Here is a 13,265-nt window from a genome sequence, read left to right as displayed (position 1 = left end):
ATGGATTGGAATTTAATTCACATTAAATCATTTAATTTTTTTTTTTTTATAAAAGAGAGGATCCTTCGTCCTTCTTATTTCCCTCCCTAATTTTGTGGCCTCATAACATTCGTGCTGCGCTATATCTAAGCCATCATCTCCTCCTTTCTCTCTCTTTATTTTCTTTTCTTTTCAATCTATTTCACCGTTACCAATTATCTAATATATTCTTCTTCATCAATAAATTCTGGGTTTTTTTTAAAAAAATAAAAATCTTTTGATTTCAGAAATTTCAGAATTATGAGGTCTGATGCAATTTCTGGTGCTCGTGTTTGCGGGCCTAACAGGAATTCTTCCAAGAAAAAGAGGGTATGTTTGTTTTTTTTATTTTATGTTTTGGGATTTTTTAAAAAAAATTGAATTTTGTTTTTGCTTTTATTTTTTATCATTTTTGTGTTTAGAGAATTGATGATTGTTTTTGTGGGAAAAAAACAGGGGAGCAAACATGGGAAATCAAAACAAAACAAAGTCGATGTTATAAGAGATCAAAGATTATCCCATGGTACGTGAACGCGTAAATTCTTGTATTAGATGATTTGATGATCATAATTGATCTTGGTTACGTTAAGAAATTTTGACAACATGATTGATTATTTAAAAAAAAATAAAAAAAAAAAACTTTAGGTTTTCTTTAATGTATGTAAATTGAGATTTTGATTCCTTAGACAACAATCTGAAACATAAATGTTAATAATAAATTTGTGGGACTTTGATTTTAATTGATAGAATTTGTCTGGTTTTAGGCAGTGTACAAAGGTTTTGCTAATTTGATACTCTTGGTTTTTATTTGTGAGATAGTTTAAGTTTTGATGATCTTGTTTGCTTATTTTATGTATTTTTTTGGTTTGGCTTATAATTTGTTCAGTCGATGACAATGCTGGTGGAGAATTTGAACTTCCTCAATCCATTCCAATTGGCCGCGAGGGGTACAAAATACAGGACAATCTGGCTGTGAATGCAAGGAAACACGAGGATGAGATACCGATATCTTGTAACGATGATGCCGTGTCTCGGATGAATGGCTCGAGTATAAGAAGATTAGATCACAATAGCAGTAGTGCCAGTTGCTCTAGTAGTTGCTGTGACATGGATGAGAGGTGTTTAGATGATTGGGAAGCTGTGGCAGATGCTTTGGCTGCAGAAAACCAACAGATTTCAGACTGTGCTTCAGAAATGGAATCTGCTGGTGTAAATTGTCAATATCAAGGGAACAGTCGCGCTTGGAGCCTGTATGATGTTGATCGTCCTAGAAGTTTGCCTGGCCTTGCAAAGCTGCAGCAGTATAATCAAAATCAGCTGACTTCAGAACACTGCTTTTCGAGTGGACCTGGTCCTTCTGCTTGTCCGATTTGTTGTGAGGATTTTGATGTTACAGACTTGAGCTTCTTCCCTTGCCCTTGTGGTTTTCAGCTTTGCCTGTTCTGTCACAAAAAGATACTCGAGGTAGATGGCCGTTGTCCTGGCTGCAGAAAGCAGTATGACTCTTTAAACGCTGATGCAGCTTTAGCAGTTCAGCCGAATGATTCTTGCAGCAAGTATACATGGTTTTAAGAGACTTGTTCTGTAGATCATGCGGTGTATATGAGAAGTTTCTTTCATGTTTCCTGATACTTTACAAAGTTTGACTTGACTGTGTTTTTCTTAAGATACCTATATCATTGGGATGAATTAGCTGAGGAACTATGTTAGACCTGTGAAGCATTCATTTCTTGGTCATGTACTCATGTTTGCATATGCTGATGTATGGATTTTAACACCAGAGACTAATTAACAAGATTACCATCTTTGTCCATACATTGTTGCCGTGCCTTATGGACCCCCTAGAAACACCTTAGAAAAGCTACTTATGTCCGTACATATTAGTTATCGTACTATTCCGTATGTGCATTAGTTGTACAATCGATATGTTGAAAATGTGAGCTTTTTACGAACACCCTTAATATATGTGTATTTACCCTTGACAAGTTGTGTTTTATTTAATTTGCAAAAATTTTACAATTTTACAATCTATGACTTCATGTAGTCCGGGGGGATTGCATTTTAAGGCAATTGAAGGCCACAGTTTTGGCTTTTCAGGGGAAATCAAGTTTTGTTTTATAAGGATGAGATTATTGAGATTGACCTCACAGATACAAAACTATTGGTTCATAGACATTGGATGGATTACGGATATGAGTGATTATTAATGGAGAGGGTATTTTGTAAGCTCATTTAGATGAATTGAATATCCGAATAATAATAAAAGTCGGTTGTATTGCAGTTTTTCCAGCAAGAATACAACAAGCATTTTCTGAGATGAGAAAAAAGGGATGAATATACAGGGTTATTTCTGTACTCTTTACAATAATCCAACAACGCAGCTAAGGTGTAATCTGTTTTCTAAGCCTCGCAAGTGATGTCCTAACAGCATACACCTGCCAGCAATGAAGACGCCACTTAGAATCAAACCAAATAATTGTTAACACAACACAATCTACCAAAAGACGACTATTAGTCTATTACGTATGTGATAAACTACAGCTACCTAAATTTAGTAGTGCAATCAGTGAAATAGATGAAGCGTAAGGGAAAATAATGCTAGAAACTTAATAGCTTGATGTCATGTAGAATTGCAGATGACTGTAGAGTCTTGACTAATTGCGAGCAACAAAGTAAGAGATTGCTCACCAGAACAAAAGTTTTGCAAGCGAATCCCTGGAAGTGGTGATCATTTCAAAACCTTCACTGTCACCAACCTGGTGGTTCTTTATGCTTGCTATGGTCGGAGTCTCGATGGATTTGGATATGGGGCTATCTTTGAAAAATCTATGTATAGTATTTTGAACTAATTCATGGATTACTTCCTTTACCTCTACTGAATTAGGCTGTGAGAGTTCAGACACCTGTATATGCCAAATATGATGTCAACACTTGCACATGAACATTTAAGATGACAACAAAGACACTAACATTAAGATCAAAATCTTTGAACACTCACCATAGATGACTCCAAGGACCTGAGGTACTCCAGCAGATTATTATTGTTACCCTTACTTGGTTCCATTTGCACAGAATCTTGCCTCTGTGCGTCTAGTTCCTGAAATGAGAGAACTTACAAGTTTAGAATAAACACTGGTATCTCACAACATACACATCAAAACTCCAATAGATTTCTGCAATAAAACTTTGTATCCCTAAATGTTGCCTCAACAGCAGGACAGCATATAAACAATGAGCTCAAGACAACATGGAGTTGGGCTGTATAACAAAAATGAAGGGTAGTTCTCACAGTAATCCAGTAAAAACCATATTTTTGTAGTCTTCTAAATGGTGCTAGTTATTTCCAGACGCTTAGCATATACAAGTATACTTCAGTTCACCTACTCCCATGATTTTATGAGTGTTACCCAAGACCTTATTCGACAGCAACATACCACACCTTCCTCATTCAACTGCCTACAACTTTATAAGAAGCAATTGGGAAAATGGCTGGACTAAAACAGCAGAACTATGATTTAATTACATTTTTTAAGAAATAAGATGTAGAACATGGCAGCAGGTAATTTTTGGATAAATTCAAAAACCCATGGAGAAAGTAATATCAAAGTCACAAGGTTACCCTTAAAATCCACACTCATAAAAGACTGTCTTAAGCTTTGGGACGAGCTTAGGAAATTGAAGAGAAGTTAACTAAACAGGCAAGTTCATTCCCAGGGTAAGACCTAAACTATTAATTTCGACATTTTGTCCAAACTGCTTGGCCAGGTATTCCCTTACAAATAATGTCATCCATATCGTGATTATTGTCCTCTCTTTTAACTCCTTATGGCATCTGGTGATCCTGATTTTAGTAAACAGGACTCTCCGCACAGCATAAGCAGAACACAGGTTTGCATAAATATAGCCTGTTGGGAATAAGTGCATTTCATCCTCAAAACTAGCACAGGTTTCTGTCACACAACTTATAGATTCCTAAAGTCAATCTTAGATAACAATTATCCTGGAAGTGGATCTACATAGTATAACAAACAAAGAAAATGAAAGACTGAGTTGTAGCAGGTTTATGGTTATAACATTGGAAGAACAGGAACCCTGCTATGTGAAGAACAAAGATTTGTTCTTGAAAATTCACCAAATAGATATAATGCCTTTGTTTCATTCTCCCTGTTAAAAGACCATCTTTGGGGAATATCCAACTTGAACAGGACAGTGAGATATTTTTAGAGCACTCAATTTCAAGAATTCAGTATTACATGTACAAGGAAAAGGAATAGACAACAATAATACCACTAAACAACTCCAAGTGGACAGATTCTCACCTTTTGTGCAGAGCTTAATTCTGTTTCCAACTGTTGGATGTAACTCAAAGCTTCAGGAGATAAATCCTTTAAGCTATGAGAAGTAAGCTGCTCAAAATTATTGATGCCTAAATCATTACATGCCTTTGCACCTTCACTCTCTCGCTCCTCACGGTCCAATCCATATGCCTCACTCCCCTCCTCAAATTTACGTGATTCTGAACTATCCATAGACAGCTCAAAATTTCTCATCAATGATATGCGATATTCCGCATTCCACAGCGTATACCTATCATGATTAAAAATAACAAGAGTTTAAACATTTGGCTACCTCGAATAAAATTTACTAAAAAGATATATCTATGAAGTTGCCTTTACTACCAGTATCTTAAAGTTTGAAGCCAAGCAATATAAGAATTTAAATCTTCAACACTATCTAATAACAAAGGTACCAGACAAAAGTTACAAATATTCAATCTACAATTACTAATCCACCTATAGCAAGCAGAATTCGCAGATAACTCGTTTACAAACTTACATTCTTCCTTATCAAAACCGACTGTCTGCAAATTCATTCTAAGGGGGGTTTAGACCTTGAAACTGCATTCTTCTTAAAGTGATAAGCTCAGTAAAAGGTAGTATTCTCTATCACAATGTACCGATTTCATCATGACATACAGAAGTCACTGAAAATTCTATTTGAAACAATACCTTCCAACTGAAATCTTTCAATTCAAAGCTCAAACAATCCAATCAAATTAGCTCAAATTCACCTTTGAAAAGTAGCATTCTCTATCCAATTGCACCAATTCCACAATCAAAAACAGAATTCAACTGAATATTTCTCTCTAAAATTGCACTCCCTTTCAACCTCTGACAATCCGAAATTCCCCAATTCTACAACCAAAAAACACAATTATCCCAAAATTCGTTGCAGAACTCTAATAATTCACCAAATCAAAGCATTCAATCAATAATTCAACAACCAAAACCACAATTCATCCAAAATTCACCTTAAAACTAACATCCCGTACCAAAATCAAATCAACTACAAAAAAAACATCAAAAAAAATAATAATTAAATAATTGAGCAAGAGACACTACAGTACCCAGTTATGATAGAAGAAGCGAGAAGATGATGAAGAGGAACCTTCGAAACCCTAACAGAAACAGAAAACTGATCGGAAGGCAAAAGACCAAGCATAGTAGAAATCGTCTGTTTCATAGAATCTTTAGCAGATTCAGAAACACCTTTGGAAATATCGGAAGTATCTAGAGGCTCAATACGCTTCAACATGGTAGCAATAACAGCAAACTCTCTAGAAAATTCCGATTTCCTGGTATCGGAAAGTCCGCCGCCGCCGACGCCGGAGATAAGGCATCCGATGATGCGATTCCGGCGATAAGAGAGAGTGGTTGTTGGAGAGAGAAAATGGCGAGAAGATGAAGAAGAGAGAAAAGGAAGATGGGTTTGGTGTTGGTGAGAGAGTTGAAAGGGTTTGAGAGAGAGAAATAAGGCTATGCCAGTTGTTGACGCCATTGATGAAGCTTTTGAAGCTTTCTCTCTCCTCGTTTGTTGTTTCTCTCTCCTCTTATGAGAAATGAGGAATTCTCGAGGGGTTATTTCGTGTGGCTCTCTGCGATTTGGTCGGGGTGATTATCGGCGATATTTTTTGGGTTTTGGCTTGTTAAATTGCCTTATTTATGTGATTTAATTAGTTATTTATAATTAGTGTGGATTATATAAAATCGTATATTTTGTTTGTTAGTAAATGAAATTCAGGTGAGCAAAAGGCCAACAGTTCTCCGATTTGGAGTCGGCAGATTACAAAGACTGAGCACTTGTAATAGTTGTAATTTTGTGAAACTTAAACATCATACCTCTTGAGTCTTGAGAGAGTCAGAAGGTCTCGAGGCGCATCATGATCCCGATTACATATTTTGTTCTTCTAAATTGGATAAATTTTCCTTTTAAGGTCCCGTTCTCTTCACCTTAATTTTGCTGAACTGAAATTATTTTTACTGAACTTGAATTGTTTTTACTGAACTAAATTATTTTTACTGATTTTCTATTATAATTCTTCTTTAAAAATACTGGATTTTACTAAACTGAACTTATTTTTACTAAACTGAACTTATTTTTACTGAACTGAAATTATTTTTACTTAATATTATTTTTTTAAGGTGAAGAGAACAGGGCTTAACTCGCATATTTTTTCATTATATTATTGTGAATCTTGCTACTTAGCATCTTAAATAACATTTTAATATATTTTCTAAAATTGTACTCGTATTTAATTGAAAGCACGTGTCAAAACTACTAGTCAATCGATGTAGTAAATACTAGTATTTACAATAACTACTGCTAGTCATCTTATCTAACGCCATATGGTGTTCATTAGCTTTGACATATTGTTATACTTTTGTTTAGCAAAAGTTGTATTTGCATCATTGTACATCGAATGAGATATTTTTAATTTTTTAAATATAATATGTACTTTGTATATGTTTCTTGTATGAGGCATGGTTCACATCATAATCTTACATGTAGATTCTTTAGATGGTTAAATTATGTTAATCTTTAATTGAAACAAAAAGTTGGTTGTTTTCTAATTAATCAGCGAGTGAGCCAAAAACCCAATGTTTTGATTGTGGCGTCAACATGTTGCATGACGGCTTGTAAATAAATAAATAAAACATATTGCAAAACTAAACACTTTTATCACTTGAAACTATAAAATTTGCACGTAAGTATCATGACTATGATCCTTTTGTATGCTTTTGAATTTGAGGAGTGTGCGTAAATTACATCATGATTTCAATAGCAGTCTTTAGGTGGTGAATCCGTGTATGCACTTTTTGAGCTTATACAAATGTGGTTGCGCAAAGATAATATATGTACCACGAACGCATGCACGATTGCAAATCTACTATACCTTAACTCATCTATACTTCTATACTTAGTCTATACTTTAGTATTTAAAAACACAAACCAAAATTGACACATATAATCATTCTTTCTCACCTTTCTTTATTCATTCTCCCTCCTTATGTTTTCAAAAAAATTCTCTCTTCATCTCCCCCTTTATTTCTCAATAACTTTTATATTTTGTAATCTTTATATTAATTCAATAACAAATTAAATTTCCTAAACCTTCTCCTCTTCTCTATCAATTCAATTTATTCACATTCATAATTTATTTCTTTAATTTGACCTCTTATCTTCCCCCTCTTCTTATATATATACAAATTTTCAATAAAGATTTTTTCACACTCATTAAGTTTCGAAAACTAAAAAATTAGAGAAACATCTCTCAAAATTCTATGTGAAATTTCTACAACAATGAGGATGATGATTGAAAAGAGAAATATTGAGGTGGCAAGAATACTATGGAAATTCCATAGGATGAAATTGTTTGCGTGTCATGGGGCTTTAATTTTGAAGATATTAAGCGCAATATAAGAGACATATATTGGTAAAGACTAAAGAAGAATATCATGCTTTCACATTTGATGTAAAAATTGTAAAATTATAATAAGTGTTTGGTATTTACAAAGTAGTTTTTTATACAAATTGTTGATTAATATATCATGCGATAGAGATATGATTTTACGATTTTAAGCCATTTTTCCTACAACTATTAGTCTATTACCACTAATTCATAAAATATTATAATATATCAAAAGACGATAAAATAAATTCATTCAAATAATTTGTAAAGGGTTTTTTTTTTTTTTTTTTTTTTTTTTTTTTTTTTTTTTTGACAAGATAATTTGTAAAGTTTCAAATAAATTTATAATTTAAGCATAACTCGTGCGTAGAACAGGTCCAAAAGCTAGTTAGTGATCCAAGGAACAACCACCACATATTGCCACCACCACCAAGAATCATTGACTTAATTAAGCAATCAATATGTCCCTTTAATTCTTCACTCTTTCTCTACAAACTATCCCTCGTATTATCATCGTCCTTTATTTCTCTTCCTTCACATATGACGTAAAACTACAAACCATAATTCGCAACCACCATCGCCAAATCAAAATCCTTTACTTCCATCTACATAACTAATATAAGTGTCACGTTCTAGGAATCTCGTGTTTTTTCCCTTTATTGTAACGAAGTTAATTTTTATAAACTTGTTGACGTATACATTACTTAAAACTCAAACCATGCATCGGTCATTTTCCATGGCATTTTTTAATGGACTACGAGTAGTTTTTAATCATTGTAAGCATTTCCATTATATTTTTCTTTAAAAAATTAATAGCATCAATAAAGTATATTTGAAAAGTAATATAAAATCCTTCTTTTTTTTTTTTTTTTTTTAATGAAAACTTGTACTGAACTGAACTAAACTAAACTGATTGGAGCTGAATTGAACTGAACTATACTAAACCGAACTGATTGGAGCTGAATTGAACTAACTATAGCTGAAATGAATATTTTATGAGAGAAGAAAATTAGGAGCTGAACTGAATTGAATTGAATTGATTGGAGCTTAACCGAACTGAACTGAATAGAGCTAAACTGAACTGAAATTAAGCTAAAGTGAACAGGCCATAAAAGACCAAATAATATGTATTTATGATACACTGATATTCTAATGCTAATTGCACAACACATTTAAATTAAAAGAGTCTCAATTCTAGCTGTGTCAAATCCCACTTTATTGTGTCAAAAGAGTCAATCCCATTTCATGATATATTATTGCATTGATTTTGAATGTATTGTGCAAATAGCATGAAATGGGACCCACCCTTTTTTATTGTGTCATAAGAGATTTAAGCGAAGATAAGTAAAAATTGTGTCATTAGATCGAGATTAAGAGAGAAGATTCCCTATTTTTTTGAAGATAAATTAGTTAAATTGTGTCATATTTATTTCACTTATTTTTTTTACTGACATAATTTTGACTTATTTCAAATACATTTTGTAATAAGTTTAGTTAAATTCAAATTACGTAATGTTTAAATAATGTAAGTTTAGACATTATTCAAAAATAAATCTAATTAGAGTTTAAATAATGTTTAATAAGTTAAGGTTAGTTTAGACATCTTTAGATAAAATATGATGAATTCAAATACATAAAAATCAAGTGAAAGTTCAAACCTCATTAACTACATTTGTTTGGGAGTAGGGGATTTCCTTACCTCCCTTCTAAATTTGAAGTGCCATGCAGAGTTGGATTGACTTATTTCATTATTTGTGAGAAGTGTTGATTCAAAAAGTCCTTTACCTTACCTTAAAAAAAAAAAAAAAAATCCTTCTGTTTTTAAATACTTGCTCCACTTTTCATTTGCTGTCGTTTTTAAATACTTGCTCAATTTCCTTATTTAGAAAGCTTTTACAATATTTAATTAATTTCTCTTACCTAGTGCACCCAATATATATTCACTCTTCTCTAATTCTCTCCTTTAATTAAACTCTGCGTGTGGAAAAATGAAGCAAGTATTTTATAAACGGATGGGGTAAAAAAATACTTCTTACAACTCTATAGTAAAAAAGTGTTATACGTATTTTTTTTTTTTTTTTTTTTTTTGAATGGAAGTGTTATACGTAATTAATTTACCAATAATTTAATAAAAAAGTAAAAAAACGTGTGGCTAGGATTGCGTTGCAGTCTTCACAGAGACTCAAAAAACATAAAAAAACATATTGACAAATAATTTAAGCAAGGTCTAACCAATCACAAACGAATATTCGAAGAAAGCGCCCACATTCAATCAACCAATTACAATTCAGCTTTATGAATTACAGTATTAAAATAATACGGAGTAATTCGTATACGTAGTATTTTTGATTTAAATACACCTTCTTCCTCATTTAGACGTCCCAAAAACAAAACGTCCTGCCTGTTTGTTAATAGTTGACCTCTCCGTCCTCCGATTTTCTCTCTCTAACCTTTGTTGTTTCTCTCTCTAAATTCAACAATGGGTGGCGGTTTCCGATGGGTCAGACCCGAGGTTCTCTCTCTTTCTCTTCTCTCTACCTCTTTTATTTTTCCCGATTTTTTCTACGTTTTTTTTGATGGAAGATTCAGTATTTTTAGATCTGTGAAAAAATTGCTATTATTCGCACGAAAATCGTATGATTTGGGATGATATTCAACCAGATCTAATGGAGTAAAATAGATTTGATTAGAAAAATATAATAATTTGTAATGTATTTTAATAAAAATTTTGAATTGGGTTTTGTAGGTTTACCCTCTGTTTGCATCGGTTGGTGTAGCCGTCGGAATTTGTGGGTTTCAGCTCATCCGGAATATTTGCGGAAACCCTGAAGTCAGGTATATATTTCTCTCTCATTTATTTTCTTGATTTTTGTAAAAATAATAAAAGGAATTTTTATAAATTATAAATATAGAGCGTTATTCATGATGTTATTAGGTTTAATGTATCTAAATTGATTTCATTAGGTTGTTTTGATGTTATTATGAATAATAAATGACTCCTATTTCATGTATTATTGTGGTATTTTGAATTAGGATTTATATTTGACTTAAATAAGCAAAAAAAAAAAAAAAAAGGAATTTTGAGAAATATGGTGTTTTATTTTGTACTTACTGATTAGTTGTGTGAGAAATTGGAGGATTATATAGAAGCTCGGCCGACTGGTTTGAAATTGTATTTGTTTAGGCATGTGTGAATGTTTTGACATGGAAATTTTCAGTTGATTAGGCTGACCTACTCTGCTCTTGAACAGAGCAATGGTAATTACTGGTTGAATTTTTCCATTCTGTAAGTGATTGTGTGCTAAGTTTATGATTTATAGACCTCGTGATGGTTCCGATAAACTTTGTTGTCTGAAATTGGTATTGATTCAAATTTGCATAAGTGGTATATGTTGTTGATTTTTCATTTGAACCATGCCTTAAATACTTGAGCAGTTGGGCGTATGGATGTCTAGTTACCCCCTAATTTTCTTATCATTAATTCTTCTGTTGTGCCCATATTTCAAAAACTAGCTCGTGCTCTTAACGATTGTAATTAGACACAAATTGATTGGAAAGTGGCCCTATGAATGTAAGCATGTTGGCTAACATGTTGTGAGTAGCACATATTTCAGTTTAGAAGTTAGAACTTGAAAGTCCTCCCCGAGTGTGAGAGTACCTGCAGGCGGCAGCTGATGGAACCCTAGTTGTTTTTGTTTGTCTATTTTCTATGAATAACCCTGTACCTGAGATTATTTAACCCTCATCTTCATTTTGGCTCAACCAACACCTTTTGGAAAGGATTATATGGGCTTAGACAGAGGACATTTTGTTTGGACTGAGTCTAATGCTAGGGACAGTGTTCCTCCTACTTCCTTGCATCTATCATTTTTAGGTTTCATACGCCAACATACACTTTGGCTTCTAGCTGACTAATATTACTCTTTGATCAAGATTCACGATAGTTTTGTTAGTGATAACAGAGTAAAATGTTATTCTAGATACGGAGTACAATTTATTGATAATAAAATTTAATGATAATTAAGTTGTTAATGAATGACGCACTTGATGAATTAGATTTTCATTATAGGCCAAAATGTAACCTATTAAAATATGGTGGATTCTTTCATCCTAGAGTATAATGTCCTTGAGGAAGCAATTAGAATTATATTTATATTGCTTCCAGCATTTGATAGAAGTCATAGAACTATAGAAGTGGTTTGGCATAAGTAAATTCAGGAGAGTACAAACTTTGTTTTCCTATAGTATCCCAGGAATCGGAGTCTAACCCTTAATAAAATATTGTGATACTCACTTGTAGTGGAGTAATAGGAAGTTCCATTATGTCTGTATTGCTTTTGTGGATGCATAATATGGATTTTACTGGGAACAGCTCAAGTTTTTGCATAAGCACATATGTTTAAACAACTACTCAAAAGTGAGCTTTGTTGCTATACTTAACCTGAGGTTATTAGCAATCTCTGAAGGAAGGGATGAGCGATCCTAGAAGGGAGGGAGGGAGGGAAGGGATGAAAAGAGTTTCATTTTTTTTTAATCTTTCCTCGGACTTTGGAAAGATCTGTGTTTTTCAAGGAGAAATAATAGAGGAATCCTCCAATTGTGCCTTCTCTATTCCATATTCCACATTCAATTTAGGATAAAAGTACTCTCCCTCAGTCCCTCTCCTCTCCATGGTTGGCTCTATTCTTGCAAAGTGAAGATTTGATCATCATCTAGTTAATTTCTTTTGTGCTAGTTGCCCTTTTAGTTTCTTCACATCACAGTAAAAATATTGTGTTGTTGATAATGTACAAATGTGTTGCTCAACTTTTCCTTAAATTTTCCAGGGTGACCAAGGAAAACCGAGCTGCTGGAATCCTGGAGAATTTTGCGGAAGGAGAGAAATATGCAGAGCATCCCCTTAGGAAGTTTGTGCGCACCAAGAGCCCTGAAATTATGCCAGGTCTTAACAGTTTCTTCAGCGATCCACAGTAAAGCTCCCTAAGGAATTGCACTGTGTTGGCCCTATGTTATGGTGGATTTTACTGAAGTTGCTTCCTTATTGTTCCATTGAAAATGAAATTGATGATGTTATATAATATTTGAACAAAGATGGCATTGTGTTACTTGGTCTACCTTCTATTTTTTTTGAACTCCTTGAGATTGAAACTGGTTTAACCCATTCAAGGGAGACCTTGTATTATAAAAAGCCTATAACACCTTATTGCTAGTTGAATAATCCTTTCAAGTTTCGTCTTTGTTTCATTTTATTTTAAGTTTTGCAAGTTCAGTGAAGTCCAAGAAATGGAGTTATGGTGTTGCTATCCTTAGTTTGTATCACTTCATAGAACCGAGGAAGAAATGTCAGTACTGCATATGCAATGCTTTTTTTTTTTTTTTTTTTTTTTTTTTTTTTTTTTTTTTTTTGAAGACACTGCATATGCAATGCTTATTACCAGTTACCAGGGTTGTGCAGCACCAGATGCTGGGATAGAACTTATAACGATTCTGCTATTGC

At 33.3% G+C, this 13,265-nt stretch overlaps 3 protein-coding genes across 3 annotated transcripts; 2 read left to right on the top strand and 1 right to left on the bottom strand.

The window, feature by feature from the left end:
* The first annotated feature begins 97 nt into the window (after positions 1 to 97).
* Positions 98 to 1,971, top strand: LOC145595208 (uncharacterized). The gene is made up of 3 exons (XM_081651589.1): positions 98 to 348; positions 475 to 541; positions 905 to 1,971. Exons 1-3 carry the CDS (start codon positions 280 to 282, stop codon positions 1,588 to 1,590), a joined length of 822 nt encoding a protein of 273 aa, XP_081507715.1. The 5' UTR covers positions 98 to 279; the 3' UTR covers positions 1,591 to 1,971.
* Positions 1,972 to 2,272: 301 nt separating this feature from the next.
* LOC145595491 (uncharacterized) lies at positions 2,273 to 6,013 on the bottom strand. The gene is made up of 5 exons (XM_081651908.1): positions 5,426 to 6,013; positions 4,338 to 4,605; positions 3,017 to 3,115; positions 2,707 to 2,921; positions 2,273 to 2,453 (listed from the first exon to the last, which is right to left on the bottom strand). Exons 1-5 carry the CDS (start codon positions 5,854 to 5,856, stop codon positions 2,378 to 2,380), a joined length of 1,089 nt encoding a protein of 362 aa, XP_081508034.1. The 5' UTR covers positions 5,857 to 6,013; the 3' UTR covers positions 2,273 to 2,377.
* Positions 6,014 to 10,123: 4,110 nt separating this feature from the next.
* LOC145595172 (uncharacterized) lies at positions 10,124 to 13,067 on the top strand. Its single transcript, XM_081651547.1, has 3 exons — positions 10,124 to 10,280; positions 10,515 to 10,603; positions 12,595 to 13,067. Exons 1-3 carry the CDS (start codon positions 10,248 to 10,250, stop codon positions 12,740 to 12,742), a joined length of 270 nt encoding a protein of 89 aa, XP_081507673.1. The 5' UTR covers positions 10,124 to 10,247; the 3' UTR covers positions 12,743 to 13,067.
* The last annotated feature ends 198 nt before the right edge of the window (positions 13,068 to 13,265 follow it).

The sequence above is a fragment of the Chenopodium album genome, chromosome 19 (genome assembly GCF_948465745.1).
Source record: "Chenopodium album chromosome 19, dcCheAlbu1.1, whole genome shotgun sequence".
In the NCBI taxonomy this organism is placed as follows: Eukaryota; Viridiplantae; Streptophyta; class Magnoliopsida; order Caryophyllales; family Amaranthaceae; genus Chenopodium; species Chenopodium album.
This window is presented reverse-complemented; position numbering and strand designations above follow the sequence as displayed.